Consider the following 14,756-nt stretch of genomic DNA (forward strand, 5'->3'; position numbering starts at 1 on the left):
ACATTTCTAACATGAAAACATGATTAGACATATTATCAATAATTACAGCATCTGAAACTACTTAACAAATTATAATCTAAGAACAGTCTTTGTTAATGCTTTCATCATACATTTATTATGCTACATGTAATTTAGTTAGAGATTTTACCTGCAAATGTTCTGTATAGGCAAGAAATCATGTGCAAAAAAAAAAATCATTTTAAAGGGCATCTTGCCATCTTGAGGTCAAAGTAGGTAACACGATGATGTCACTGGAAAAAATCTTCTTCTGGAAAAATGATATGAAGAATACCAAATGTATTAATTTAATGTTTATTGTTATTATTATATTCATTTTATAGCATTAATTAAACTTGTAATTGCATGTATATATATATACAATATTTGTATGCATTTCTTTGTGAGACTGTCATACCTCAACGACATAAAACATAAAAATTAATGTATTTATTGCATAATTTAACTATGCATACATTTTTATTATTGCAGAATTTCAACCATGAAAACATTGTCCTTCAACAGACTATTGACATATTGGCTCCATTAAGCGTTGAACTACATTTGGTCGGTAGGGGGCGGAAATTTAACCTATTTTCCCCTAAAGTGAATATCCTTGAAGATACCTAGTTGAAGTAAATGTAAATAGTGTGACTTCAGAATACTTTTTGCGACATTATTCAAATCAAACAATCAGATGTGTCTATAGACACTTTTTTTTAGAACATAATAGTGACTGTTGTCGTCCAGCCGGCCACATAAGACCGACATGCATTCCACGTCGCTTCGTGGGGAAAAATAAATAAATCTTTAGAATTTTGACGGCTGTCTGTCCAAAGGATTCTCACAAGCAAACAAAAACCATCAGAAAAGCACCCGCTCAGCGACCTCCCGGCACCGTCACGTGTTCGGGGGTGTCACGTGTTCGGCCCCGGCGCGGCTGTGAAGATGGCCGCTTCGTTGGTGTGTGGCGACACGCAGTGCAGGTACGGACGCTCGCATGCCGGCCTTGTTCTTCCTGAGCGGCGAGCCTTGTGTAATGTGTGACGTCTTGTGCCGCACAGGGTCAGCTCGGTCCTAAATAAAGACGTCAAACAGTTTGGCAAGAAGTTCCTGTTTGATTCCAATGAGGAGACGTGCTGGAATTCGGACCAGGTAACTTAATGAACGTTTACGGCATTTATTATCCGGGCGCCTTAATTTCAGTAGTTACAGGGACAGTCCCCCTGGAGTGTCTTTCTCAGGGACACAATGGTGCACACCCCATCAAGTGGTAATGGACGGCATGGTCCACGGTGAAGGTTCTGATCCTCTGTTTCGTGACAGGGTGATTCCCAGTGGGTTCTCCTGCAGTTCCCACGCGAGGTCCTGGTATCAGAAGTGAAGGTCCAGTTCCAGGGTGGCTTTTCATGCAGAACTTGCAGATTGGAAGGTTGCCCTCCATTCCCACTCGCCATTTTGTTGCCTTCTGCACTGTCGATATTGAATAAACTTTCTCTCCTTCTCCTCATCCCATTAGGATGCTTAAATGAAGGCGGTTTTACGTTCATCACAGATTTTTACCCCGAGGACAACAATTCTCTCCAAATATCCTTTACTCTTTTGCTAGTGTGTTGAAAATGTATTGCTGTTTTATTCATTGTGTGTGTGTGTGTGTGTGTGTGTGTGTGTGTGTGTATATGTATGTGTATATATATATATATATATATATATATATATATATATATATATATATATATACTATATAGACCCATAAAATTGCATTTTTGGCTTATTGTTATTCCTAAAAGACAACACTCATTATAATGAAATAATTCCATATCACTGTTCTCCTCGCCATCGAAGCCTATCCAGGCAAAGCTGTTAAAAAAATAACATTAACGTATAAATTGCCATTGAATGTTTACGCCCACATTATTTCCGTCTGAATATCTAGTGCTTGTGCTCAGTCAGTACTTGGCTGGAAACCAAAATACATAGAGCTTCACTCGTACTACCCTCCAGATTGTGCTTTTCTTAACTCTTCACCCACAGCTTTCCCATTCAGACGGGCCCTACAGCAAACAAGTTAAAAATAACCTTTGAGAATAGCGCAGACTTTTTTGGAAGAATAATTGTTTATTCTCTGGACATCCTGGGAGAGAAAATGTGAAAAAAACAAAGGATCCTTGTTGAACCCAGTAATGATGCAACATGAAAAGAAAAAAAGTGTCATTTTAGGGAGGTAGGCTGCACATGAGGTGACCGCTGCTATCCGGAGGTGCCACACTCTTCACTCGTCGTCCTTGCCAAACAATTGTCTTTCTGTCTTAGCTTTTCGTTTTATATTTAAGTAGTTTCAGAACGTGATCCTCAATTGCTTTTTGGACTGTAAAAAAAAAAAAATTAAAATAAAACATTTTATTACTTTTGGACATTTAATGTCAGTTAATGACATTAAACACCTGCCTTTTTTATGCCCGAGGGCAACAGCAAGGTCCATCGGGCTGTACCCAGAGTCTGCTTCGAAAGTGAGGTCTGCACCCCCAACTGACGCATGGGAATAAAAATGTGCTCTGCAAATAGAATAAAACTGCGTAATGTTGTGCAAATCACAGGCGCTTACCCAAGAGGGTGTCAACGCATCTGACGTGGTTCCCTCGCACTGCGTTCAGCAGAGGCGTCCCGCCGTTCTGAAAATAAAGACGCGCCTCAGGATGTGGAGGTGCACGAGGTGGAGGTGCACACGCGCCGTGGTGACGAAAACTCACCCAATCATAAGAGTTTATGTCAACTCCGTGCTTGAGAAGAATGGCGACGATGTCTGCGTAGCCCCCAGAACTGGCCAAAGTCAAGGCGCTTTCACGTTCGCGGGCAAGAATTGTGGGGTCCGCTCCCTAAAACGTTAAGAAGGGTCTCTCGTCGGAGTAGTGCAACGTTAAAACTTATGAGTGAAATTCAGTTTGAATTTCCTCACGCTCTCCAGTAGCATTTCCACCACTGCGATCTCGCCGAAGGCCGCGGCCCACATGAGGGGAGTGAATCCGCGCTCGTCCCTGCTGTTCAGTAGCGACGCGTCTGTGTGAGCAGGGCACAGGACACCTGAAGACGTTTTGTTTCACGCATTCCGTATGAAACGTCCACAGACAACGAAGGCCTACTTTTGGAAAGGTGCGCGGCCACCTGCGAGAGCTCCCCTTGGGCCGCCAGCTGGTGCACTGAAAGACCTACGAAGGCCACAGAAAGGACAGATGTTATCGTCCAATAGGGTCTCTGTACAGGTGTACTGGTTCCGTCCAGGCATCACACACAATGCCAATACATATACAGGATAAGTAATAAATAATTATAAATACTATAATAAATATATATAATAAAATAAGTACTGAAGACCCGGGTTCAAATCCCACTTACTACCATTGCGTCCCTGAGCAAGATACTTAACCCTGAGTGTCTCCTGGGGGGGACAGTCCCTGTAACTACTGATTGTAAGTCGCTCTGGACAAGGGCGTCTGACAAATGCTGTAAATGTAAAATGTAAATACGACAGTGTTACGCATCTGTCCTGGACCTGCATACAATAACCTACTGACGCCTAATAAACATACACAGGACGTTTTCATGTGTCCATGTGTTCTTACCTACTCATTGCTAAGAGCACCAACTTGTTTGGATGGTGGTAGTAACCTAGTGGGTAAGACACTCGCCTATGAACCAGAAGACCCAGGTTCAAATCCCACTTACTACCATTGTGTCCCTGAGCAAGACACTTAACCCTGAGTTGCTCCTGGGGTGACTGTCCCTGTCGCTCTGGATAAGGGCGTCTGATCAATGCTGTGGATGTAATGGATGCGTGTCGTGCGGCTGAGTATTAAAAGTGTTCCGTGGGACGGGCGCGAAGTTCTCTTACTGTCTAACGTCGCTGGCGGGACCGTGACCTCGTTTCCACGCTGCTTGTTTGTTAGGGTTGTTGAGTTTTTTAGCAAGCCGTCGTCCATCTTACCTGGAATTAAAGAACAGAAAGTTCGCGCAGAAAGAGGACAAGGAGCGACTCGTCTCTCTCAGGCACGCCGACAACTGGGCACAACTGCAACGCAACGTTGCGTGAACGTTGACCGACGTTCCTGCAGAACCAAGCGCCGGAAAACTCGCTTACATCTGGCCCTGCGTGTCAGCCGCGCCGTCGAAGTGGCGAGTTCTTTCCACCCTGGACCTGGATAACAAAAGTGAAACAGAAATCGTTCCGAAGTTCCCGCGATGGCTTACACCTCAGCTTTTCTTAAAAATCTATACACACGAGCGTTCGCTAGATATTATATTTTTATTTTTATTCATAATTTAGCAGATATGTAAGATGTAGGAACTGTGTGTGTCTGGTCGGTGTTTCCACACGGACGGGTGTTGCGACTCCGAGCTGCCTGCTTTACTCGCGAACATGGACGATCAGGAGATGCAGCTGAAGGCGAAGCGAGGTAACTCGACTTAGTGACGTTGTTCACGCCAAAAGGAAGAATGGCCGAGCCGCCTGTCTCGTTCCCTGACATTCGTTCTCGTTACAGTTACGGATAAATTCACCGAGAGCATGTACGTTTTGGCCAACGAGCCCTCGGTGGCGCTTTACAGGTTGCAGGAGCATGTCAGGAGGTCGCTGCCCGAGCTGGTGCAACACAAAGTAAGCCTTTTCATTAGAGCCGCGGGACGTTTCGAGGCTGTCCTAGCGTCTGTCCCAGCAAGAACGTGCGGGTTCACTCGTTTTAACTTCGTATACTAAGTGCTTTGTTGTTGTACTGCTGAGGTCACGTGAGGTGTTTTTGACAGCACAGCAGCTCCCTTCTGCTTCCTCACAGACAGACATGCAGAGCTGGGAAGAACAGAGCCAAGGGGCCATTTATACGGTAGAATATGCCTGCAGGTGAGAATAGCGCATAACGTAATGCACATAAACAGTCTGTAAACAACATACGGTACAGGCCCAAAGTTTGGACACATCGTCTCATTCAATGTGCTTTCTTTATTTTCATGACCATTTACGTTGGTAGATTCTCACTGAAGGCATCAAAACTATGAATGAACACATGTGGAGTTAAGTGGAGACCTGGCCTCCACAGTCACCGGACCTGAACCCAATCCAGATGGTTTGGGGTGAGCTGGACCGCAGAGTGAAGGCAAAGGGGCCAACAAGTGCTAAACACCTCTGGGAACTCCTTCAAGACTGTTGGAAAAGCATTTCAGGTGATGAGCTCTTGAAGCTCATTGAGAGAATGCCAAGAGTGTGAATAGCAGTAATCAGAGCAAAGGGCGGCTATTTTGAAGAAACCAGATGCCTTCAGTGAGAATCTACCAATGTAAATGGTCATGAAAATAAAGAAAACACATTGAATGTGAATGTGTGTCCAAACGTTTGGCCTGTACTGTACATCATGCATTTCAGGTAAGTGAGTCCAAAGGGGGCTAAAATGCTGGGTAGGTACACTTTCCAATAGAAATTCATGGCTAATTAGTTTTTACTTCAACAGCGCTGTTAAAAGTATGACCAACAGCAGTCCTTACTTCAAAAGCATCGATGGACTACTGCGTCAAGCCATCAGCCTGAAGGACCAGATCAGTAGTAGCCAGAGCAGGAGGTAGGGCTCTTATTCATTTTTATATGCATTTCATTAACCATACTGCAATCAGTGCCATACAAAGATTGTTTTTTTCACCTGTTACTTTAAATTACAATTTAAGTTTGCTTTTATATTTTTTTTCTCATTGCTGCATATCCTGTTTTTATTTGTTTTATTTTTTGGCGTACTTTTCTGATTTCTTTATTTTCTCCATTGCTTACTGTTCTTTCAATTTATGGTGCATGCATGCAGCGTGAACCCCATTCCTAATCCCCCTGTCACCCAATCACATCCCCCATCCAGTACATCTTGACCTCTGGAAATCTGTCCAAGGTTAGTAATCCCTCGGAGTGTACATACATTTTTTTTTTCCTTTTACATAATTAAGGAAACCAACAGGCTATTAAAAATTTGACAAAAAAGTCTATCACATACAAGTAGTTTATTACCGTGCTTGCTTTGTAGTAAATTTGATGGTGAAAATAAACAAGACTACACATCACAAGTGGTTAAAGGACTCATTGAAAGTGTTCTAATCCAGGAATTTAGCCGGGAAAAGCCAGGCTACATTAAGACACACTGCACTTGGTCTTTTTTTTTTTTTTTAAACCTTACTTTTATATTTTATAATCTAGAACAGACACACAAATACACAGAACATAATGCGCGCTTTTTCTACAGTATAATTTCAGTTAATGCTGCTGTACTTGTAGTGCAATTGAATGTAAACATTGTGGACGGTAACGTTAATTTCTTCCATTGTTTAAACTGCAGAGAATCTCCACAGTTGCTAGAAGGGCCGCAGATGACTAATAAGTTAGCAAAAGCGCTACTGTGAATTCAGCTCGGGCGTCAAACCAAAGTCGAGTCCTTTCCTATAACGCCGGCCTTGCGCGCCAGCACAGTCCTCATTTCGCTGTTGACGCCGTTCCAGGGTTTAGATGGCACCTGAAGCATGCCGGATTCTGCGGAGAGGGTCCGGTGCATGCGGGGCACGCTGCCGCTCGGCCTGTAGCTCTCCCTCTCGCTGGCGCGACTCTGCCATTCAGCCAGTGGAGAGAGCGGCGGCGGCGGCGGCTGCTGCTGCCTCGGCTCGGCGCCGGCTGGGTAGGGGAGTTGACGGCGCATGCTGGATTGGCTGCCCTGCCTCCTGAACTGGTCCCTGTGCCTGGTTTCAGGCTGATGGACTCGGGGATTGATTTCGTGCTCGTTTTTGTACGTGGTTGGCATGCGCTCGCTGCGGCAGCGTCTGGCAGCCTGGGCCGCCCGCACACGGGAGTGTACCACTATTATAAGTAACACCAGAACTCCCGAAGACAGGACACACACGCTGGCAATTCCTGTCTCAATCTCGAACACTAATAGCATGTAGATAGACATGGCTGCAAAGGCAGAGAACAGGGAAAAAAAGACCATGAGAATACGTATCTTGCCATTTTGCCCACTCGTTTGTCATTTGTTTCAGAAAAAGAACAATGGACCCGGCGGTTCTGAAAGACAGTGGAGAGAAGCATAGCTCAGGAATGTGACGTTCTGCTGCGGTAGACATTCTGATGGACCTGAGAAGCACTGGGCTTTGTCCTGTCCCCCTTTCAGACTTGTGTGCCTGTAAGGCACAGTACGGCACGTTGTGGCCCTTCTCAGCAAGGACTCTACTGGAATGGAAATCTGTCAACGGCTTTAGCAGTGTTCCCATTAATGCCCCCGTGCATGTCTATAAAAGAAAGCATTGTTCTCCTGCTGGAGTTCTGCTCTCAAGGAACCCAACTTGGACTGACCTGGCGGACGCACTTCTTTGCCAGAAGGAAACATGTTTTAACTATTAAATTAATGCAGGTGTTTCAGTTTATTGCTAACTAAATATTCATACTTGAAAACGATTAAACTGATTTGAAAGTACATTTTGTTCACTGTCTGACTCCATAATTATATGTGTTATATAATGGGTACCTAACAATATGTAATCCTTGTAGTAAAAAGCAAATAATCCCGTATAATGCAGCTACATGAAAGTCCATGGTCATAAAAAAAAAAAAAAAAAAAAAAGGAGCAGCTTATGTCTAATCTGTGCCAAGAATGATCAATTATGTGTTCTTCGTACTCTGGCTGCCCGGTTGTTCAGGGCTCCCACCAGTGCTGTGTGTGTTGTGTACCTAAATTATTAACAATATAATTTCATTTATTATTTTCTGTATTCACATTGATTATATGGGAAATATATAATGACAAGAACTCTCTTTATATCCTTACTATATTCGCCAATGTATAACAATTAGAATGAGTTGAGGGGTTTTCTTACGTATAAAGTATTATGGATTTGTTTTAAGTGACTGTGTGATGTTGAGCCATACTTTATGAATGCCGCCTCCAGAGTTGTATGAATATTTTACTGTTTAAAGGTGCGTTTTAACCACGTGAGCACATTTTTTACGTTAACGTGGTATTCATAAAAGTGCAAAATACCTCGTTGCACCGTATCTGGTGCTGATTTTCAATCTTTCCACTGCTGTCACAGCACAAATGTAACAGTTTAGCAAAACTTTTAACTCACCCGCTAAATACACCGAAACTCCGACGCAGAATAACCCCACGGCCACGTGTCGGACTGCCCTGCTGTCCAGCAGGAACCAGTCGGCTCTGAAAAGGGGAGAAATCGTGATGCAGCTGCTTTTTGGGAACTTTTCGTTTTACACCCAGCACGTACCCACGAGTGTCGCCGTCCCCTCCGCAGACGTCGGCGGCGAAGTAGCTGTGCAGCAGACACGCCGCCGCGGAGCTCAGGCTCAGCACCAGCGACAGCGCGGCGAGGACGGCGGAGACGGGCGCCAGCACCAGCGACGCCTCGGCCGGGACCGCGGCGGACGCCTTCATGGCCGCCTGCTCGGCCCGGAGCTGGAACACGAGCGCGGCCGACAGCAGCGACATGACGGCCGACAGCAGCCCGAGCAGCGCCAGCGCCGCCGAGCAGCCCTGCGCGTACGCCGCGGGCGTCATGGCGGTTCTTCACGGAGACGCCGCTCCGCTCCGGTCCGGTCCGCTCCGCTCCGGTCCGGACGGCTTCTCAGCAGCATTTATGAAGCCGTCGGCATTATTATTTAGTTTGCTGTGGAATGTGCGGGGGGGTCGGAGCATGTGACGCCCTTTAAATCCCCAGATTACGACCCCCCCTTTTTTTCGGCCGTTCCAAAACTTTACCTGCAAAACTTTTTTTTATTTCAACACGATATTTTAACCAAAAACCAAAGTTATGTACTTAATATTAAAAAGGTGAAATAAGTGAAAACATGTTTTATATTCTAGTTTCTTTGCTCTGATTACTGCTATTCACACTCTTGGCATTCTCTCGATGAGCTTCAAGAGATCGTCACCTGAAATGAGTTCCCAGAGGTGTTTAGCACTTGTTGGCCCCTTTGCCTTCACTCTGCGGTCCAGCTCACCCCAAACCATCTGGATTGGGTTCAGGTCCGGTGACTGTGGAGGTCAGGTCTCCACTTTTTGTTATGTACATAACTCCACATGTGTTCATTCATAGTTTTGAAACACATTGAAAACACAATGTATGAGAAGGTGTGTCCAAACCTTTGGCCTGTACTGTAGGTGAAGTTTAAGTTATACAGTGTGTAAGGAGTACGCAAGGAATTCTGTGAATTTCTGGCAGCGCCATATTCCCACTGAATTCGGGAAAGGGCTGCATTGTTGCCATGGTGACACGTTCTGAAGGGCAGGCCTGGTTCCACTAAGAAATTAAAACCAATTGTTGGTAAGAAACAAAACATTTCTAACTCATCAGATGTATATATTTGCATATTTTTAAATATTATGCCTACAAAACTACACTATAAACCTGGATAAGTGGTTGCCTCAAAAGGTTTAAGTTATTGACAGTAGAAAAATTAATTTCTTCAAGTACGGTCAACTTAAAAGTGCAATGGTCAGAATAACATTTGTTATATACACTTAAATGTTTCAAGTAATCAGCTATAGACAAGAAAATTGGAGGCTACTTAAAAGTACAATAGTCAGATCTTAATATAATAAGTCAAATACACCTAAAATCCTAGTCTTATTAAAATTCAAATTAAATTATTTGGGATAAGAAAATCCCAATTAAATTATTTTGTCAATGACCACACAATGCAGCACTTTTAATTGATTTTATTGAAACACACAATAAACCAACAAATGCATTAACAATGATGCTCTGTATAAAAGACCAGATAGACCAGACCAGAATAACAGTGCTTAATGTTTTGTCTGCAGATATTACTTTACTACAGTATCTTTTTATAATGCAGCAAATAGAACATGTGGATTGAAACATTAATACAATCAGAGTACAGAATTTTAATTGTTTGCTCTATGAACAATTTTTAAGCTTAAAAAAATAAAAAACACACACTGACCATGTAGCAGCATATACTGCATATGCAAAAAAATAACCCTGTATGCTTTGTGTGCCACACAACAAAGCAGGCATTAAGAACATCAGCCTTAAGAACAACTATGCAGTAAGGATCAGAGTTGGTAAAAAAAAACTTGCAACTTTTCTAATATGTGCCCTCTGTAAACTATAAAAAAAAAATACAATACTAGACACATCTAGCACAAACAAAGCTGTGCTATAAGAAGAATTGTGCCTTACTCTGCTAGCTCATTCTTCACTTCTGAACGTTCTGGAAACTTCTGAACCTTCAGCTTCTGAATCTTTGGAGGTAGCTCACTTCGACCTAAATTTAGCATTACCTGCTGAATGAAGGTAAAAGGGTTTTTCAAGTACTTCGGGTACTGCAGGCACATTACTTGAGGTAGGTTGGTGAGTGCTTCCATTGCTAGGTGGAATCCCTCTAGGATGATGCCCACTCTTGAGGGGTTGAGTTGTGGCAATGCTGGGCTTGCAGCACTGTTGTCCTCAATGCAGAGGATTACCACTGGGATGTCCATGGAGTCTCCCTCAATAAGACTCTACATAGTGCAAGAAACAAGACTTGTGTCTTAAGACATGTTGTGACAGTAGATGTTATATTGCACAATTTGAATGGTACAAATGGAGAAAGGGTTTACACACTGAACTGCTCTTGAACAACATAGCTGCGTCATCTCCAAGAATGATTGGAAGTCCTCCCAGGACAAGGCATCTAATGGCTTTTGGCTCTGTGCTCTGAAAAGAGGTATGAAACATACTTGAATGTAGAAGAAAATAAATATATCTTATATCAGTTTATTTGTCCATATAGAGAAATACCACAAGGGAAGGTTGGAGAACAAGTTTATGAATTGAACTTACCATCAAACCTTTACAAGAAGAAATATCAAACCACCTAAATTCACATTACAAACAGCAAAACTTAATTTGAGCATCCACAGTTTGCGGTTGATCTGTGCTTCTGGTGTGAAAGCGGGATAAATGGCTTTGGAGTTCATTGAGAGACTTGAATGTACACATTCCTGATGCAAGCAAGGAAAAGGCTCAGTTCTTGCATAAGTTCCATGTTTTAATCTGTAATGGTTAAAAAGCTGTGCTCTCTTCTCGCAGATGGCAGATAGTACTTGCATTTGCAAAGCATTTTAAGGCTGCTTTAAACAAAACTAGTAGTGCCAAAAAATTAGGCATATGTGGAAAGTGTATTTACTTTTTCAAACCTACATTGGAATAATTTGAATTCTACATTACTTTTGCAAAACTGTATGTAGAGAACACACAAATGGAGAGCTACTCTAAAAACTCAATGCTGCAAGTATCAAATGCTCACTGTTCACTTAAGACGACCTCATAATTTAGACACATTCAAATGCACATTTCAAACTACAAATGTTCCAGCAGTTTCTAATTAGTAGTATTTGAACAACTCACCTTGTTCATCCACAAAATGGTTTCCTCGAAAAGGGTCCAAACTTGAGAAAAACAGACAAATGTAGACAGAAAATGTATTGTCCAAGGAGCATGCAAAGTGCACAGACCTTAAAATGCTTTGTAATGATAAGAAAATGGCACAACTTTCTCTGTGTCATCCAACAGACAAGCAAAGATTTGTCTGGAGTTTTCAGCCAATCACAACAGGGCAGCACTGTGGCCTGAGGTAAAACTTGATAGTTTAAGTTAGTTAAACTTATAAAATATGAGTACACCCAAAGATTGTCAAACACTCTTTATATACTCATACTGGTTAAGTAATGCAACAAAACAAAATTTTTATAGTGATATTTACTCAAACTGTTTGCATAGAAAGAACTTTCGGGTTAACAGTGTATACGGCAATATGTATTAATTCCATTACTCTACACTGTATTAACTGTTTTTATTGAATGAATGTGACTTTTTTTGTTGTTGCTTATCTTGTTACGATTCTTGAAACCTATATTATCGATATGTGAACAATGCTAGCCAAAGGGCAGTTTTCTGAAAAATTAAAACAAAATGCTAAAAAATTAATTCTGCAATATTTGCCCTTTTAGTATCCCAATATTTAGAGAATATTTTCAGACAATGTGGAACATTGTTTAAATTTCAATGTTTTTAAAAAAAGGGTTTGCAGACATTTGAAACACGGTTACCTGTCGCGATGTAAAGATTTTACTAATTTCAAAGCAAATTATTATCATAAAACAAACATTCATAGTTCTGTATTGTATATGTTATACTGAATAGTGCATCAGGCTTTATTAAAAATATTCATACAATGCACCACATTTTAACTCTGGCTATCATATGTTAAACTTTTAGTTGGAAATATTTGTATTTCATAAACATTATTTTATTAAAGTGTTTCACAGTTTTGACACCCAATAAAATTGTAATATTTTGTGCAATAGTTTTGTCTGAATGCTTGTAGAGTACACAGAGTTTTATTGTGGAAGTTTGTTTTAACAAGTGAGACTAGTTTTCTGTGTCCAGTTCATCACAAGGCAAGTTTTTGAACTGCTTGTATGGCTTTTGTCATAACTTTATATTGAAGTACCTGGCAGTAAGTCACAACAAGTACAACATACACGTCACACTTGTTCATAGTTCTGAATACTAGTTATGGGGATAAAGTAACTTGTGTCATCAAAATGTCCCGTGCATCACGTTGCGAATCGTTCCAAATATGTCTTAAATTGTTATTGACAAATTGACAGAAATTACCGGGATGGTGTGAGATGCACTGAAGTTTCTTTGTCGTGACTTCTTTTTCTGTCTTCTGCCTACATATTTACCTGCCTGATGTTTATCTACCACCAAGCAGACCACAGTTCTCTTAAACCTGCCGTGTCTAATTGCCAGGTTTGTATTTTGAGAGCTTGTGCACCAAATGCTTCGGTGCGTAGGCTTTGTGTTCAGATGATGAAAAGTCTGGCAGTGCGTTAAACTGAATACGTATGTAACAACTTCAATGTTGAAATCACACCTTCAGTGGCTTGTACTAACTTTAGAGTAGCCTATGTAGCATTTGTGCCTTGATATAAGAAAACGGTGCAGTTATGACCTGTATGCTTGTATGGAATCCAAATGATCATATGTTGTATTCTTGACAGCATGTTAATACTCGGTTATTTGCCTGGATTTGTATGGAAAGTGCTTGCTTTTGCTTGCACCTAACTGCATTGGAAGCAGAGCATTGTCAGCAAACAAGTAATTGTTCTAAAGCTTATGTAAACTGTGACCACTGTTAAACAATTGTCTTTTTACATATTTAAGTAGCATGTTCATTATATCTAAATATGTTTCTGTGCAACAAATCTCTTAAATTCTAATCTTTAAAGTTATCATTTGGCCATTTAAAAAAACCCTAACTGATGGGTGTGTCCAAAATCGCTCAGTCCTCCAGAGAAATTAAACCATGTATGGCATGAATGATACTTCATGATATATATATATATATATATGATTTGATCAATAAAAATAGTAGGTTAGATTGTGATTAGATTTTTATGGTCTTTGTTGGTTTTTTTTGTTTGTTTTTTTTTGTGTCAATACTTTTGATTTATTTCTTTATTTTCCTACAAACAGGTGGGCCAGATATAAAATTTGACATTTACCAAGCCCAATAGAAATAGTTTTTTGTTCAATTTTACAAACAACCTATAATTGTAAAGCCAGATATATCCAGTCAGTTGTTTCAAATTTTGTAATACTATTATGTTCCACGTGGTTTATATAAACTGTTAACATAAACCTCCCTTTCATTTGAGGTGGGCTGTTGCAGCTTAAGGCTTGTGGTGGTTGGGCCAAGGTTTGACTCGGTGCTGTTCTGCAAGAGATAAGGTTGCTGCTATAAAAAAACATATATATACAATGAAGAATTACGCTGACATATGCAGAGCAACCAGGGAAGCTATTTCTGCATCCGACAAGCTCACCGCATGCACAGAAGTTGACACCACTGATGCTGTTAAAAGCAGAAGTGAGAAGTTTCAGGAAAACAAAAAAATTGTCTAATTCTGAACACTTGCCATAGGTTTCAGCATCTGACACAAGAATTTTATGAGCGTACTTTATTTTGCACAAAAATAACACATCGATTTGAGGGAAATGTAACTTTTTCAGTCATTCCTGTCTGACACTAGTTGAAATGTGAGTGGGTAAAATTTAGTCAAATGTTAGTAGGGGTGCATATACAATAATGGGTTGATTTCGGAAACTGCACTCACCTATTGGATCACCAGACTTAATCCTTAATTCCCTTTAACAATTAAGGCTGCTGAATCAAGTCTCTGCAGGTTTGGGTTTAGCTGGAGGCAGCGTGCTTAACAGATGGAAGCATCTTATTGTTTGGGAAATTTCTGCCGTCTGATGGGAGGTTGCTGATTCTTACATCAGATGCCATGTAGTCAGAGCATCTCTAAAATAGAGTGTATGTACATTCACTTGTGTGTGTCTAACATCGTTTACATTTACGGCATTTAGCAAACACCATGTCTAGAAGTACATCAGTGCTTTGTAGTCCATATCCTCTGTTCAATAATATCTATCTATCTATCTATCTATCTATCTATCTATCTATCTATCTATCTATCTATCTATCTATCTATCTATCTATCTATCTATCTATCTATCTATCTATCTATCTATCTATCTCACTATCTATCTATCTATACTCACACACACACACACACACAGACACACACACACACACACACACACACACACAGAGTGTAATCTTAACTGTATGTTCAAAATACAAACATCACACTGAA

General features: G+C 41.2%; 3 protein-coding genes across 6 annotated transcripts; 2 read left to right on the top strand and 1 right to left on the bottom strand.

The window, feature by feature from the left end:
* Positions 1 to 931: 931 nt before the first annotated feature.
* nr2c2ap (nuclear receptor 2C2-associated protein) lies at positions 932 to 2,411 on the top strand. The gene is made up of 5 exons (XM_029000744.1): positions 932 to 983; positions 1,062 to 1,152; positions 1,324 to 1,429; positions 1,517 to 1,584; positions 2,030 to 2,411. The coding sequence occupies exons 1-5, from the start codon at positions 946 to 948 to the stop codon at positions 2,147 to 2,149; spliced, it is 423 nt and encodes a 140-aa protein (XP_028856577.1). The 5' UTR covers positions 932 to 945; the 3' UTR covers positions 2,150 to 2,411.
* rfxank (regulatory factor X-associated ankyrin-containing protein) lies at positions 2,096 to 8,704 on the bottom strand. Of its 3 annotated transcripts, XM_029000741.1 has the most exons (10): positions 8,287 to 8,702; positions 8,134 to 8,219; positions 4,133 to 4,189; positions 3,887 to 3,979; positions 3,138 to 3,203; positions 2,954 to 3,054; positions 2,748 to 2,873; positions 2,603 to 2,669; positions 2,446 to 2,526; positions 2,096 to 2,365 (listed from the first exon to the last, which is right to left on the bottom strand). In XM_029000741.1, exons 1-10 carry the CDS (start codon positions 8,574 to 8,576, stop codon positions 2,307 to 2,309), a joined length of 1,026 nt encoding a protein of 341 aa, XP_028856574.1. In that variant the 5' UTR covers positions 8,577 to 8,702; the 3' UTR covers positions 2,096 to 2,306. The 3 variants fall into 3 exon arrangements, with proteins under 3 accessions (XP_028856574.1, XP_028856575.1, XP_028856576.1); XM_029000742.1 differs by lacking the exon at positions 4,133 to 4,189; XM_029000743.1 differs by lacking the exons at positions 2,096 to 2,365; positions 2,446 to 2,526; positions 2,603 to 2,669; ... (3 more) ...; positions 3,887 to 3,979; positions 4,133 to 4,189 and adding an exon at positions 6,010 to 6,964 and having other exon boundaries at positions 8,287 to 8,704.
* On the top strand, positions 3,603 to 7,483 carry borcs8 (BLOC-1 related complex subunit 8). 2 transcript variants are annotated; one of them, XM_029000746.1, is made up of 6 exons: positions 3,713 to 4,448; positions 4,536 to 4,648; positions 4,824 to 4,888; positions 5,493 to 5,600; positions 5,835 to 5,915; positions 7,048 to 7,483. In XM_029000746.1, the coding sequence occupies exons 1-5, from the start codon at positions 4,412 to 4,414 to the stop codon at positions 5,893 to 5,895; spliced, it is 384 nt and encodes a 127-aa protein (XP_028856579.1). In that variant the 5' UTR covers positions 3,713 to 4,411; the 3' UTR covers positions 5,896 to 5,915; positions 7,048 to 7,483. The 2 variants fall into 2 exon arrangements, with proteins under 2 accessions (XP_028856578.1, XP_028856579.1); XM_029000745.1 differs by lacking the exon at positions 5,835 to 5,915 and having other exon boundaries at positions 3,603 to 4,448.
* Positions 8,705 to 14,756: the final 6,052 nt, after the last annotated feature.

Source organism: Denticeps clupeoides, chromosome 13 (genome assembly GCF_900700375.1).
Source record: "Denticeps clupeoides chromosome 13, fDenClu1.1, whole genome shotgun sequence".
NCBI lineage: Eukaryota > Metazoa > Chordata > Actinopteri > Clupeiformes > Denticipitidae > Denticeps > Denticeps clupeoides.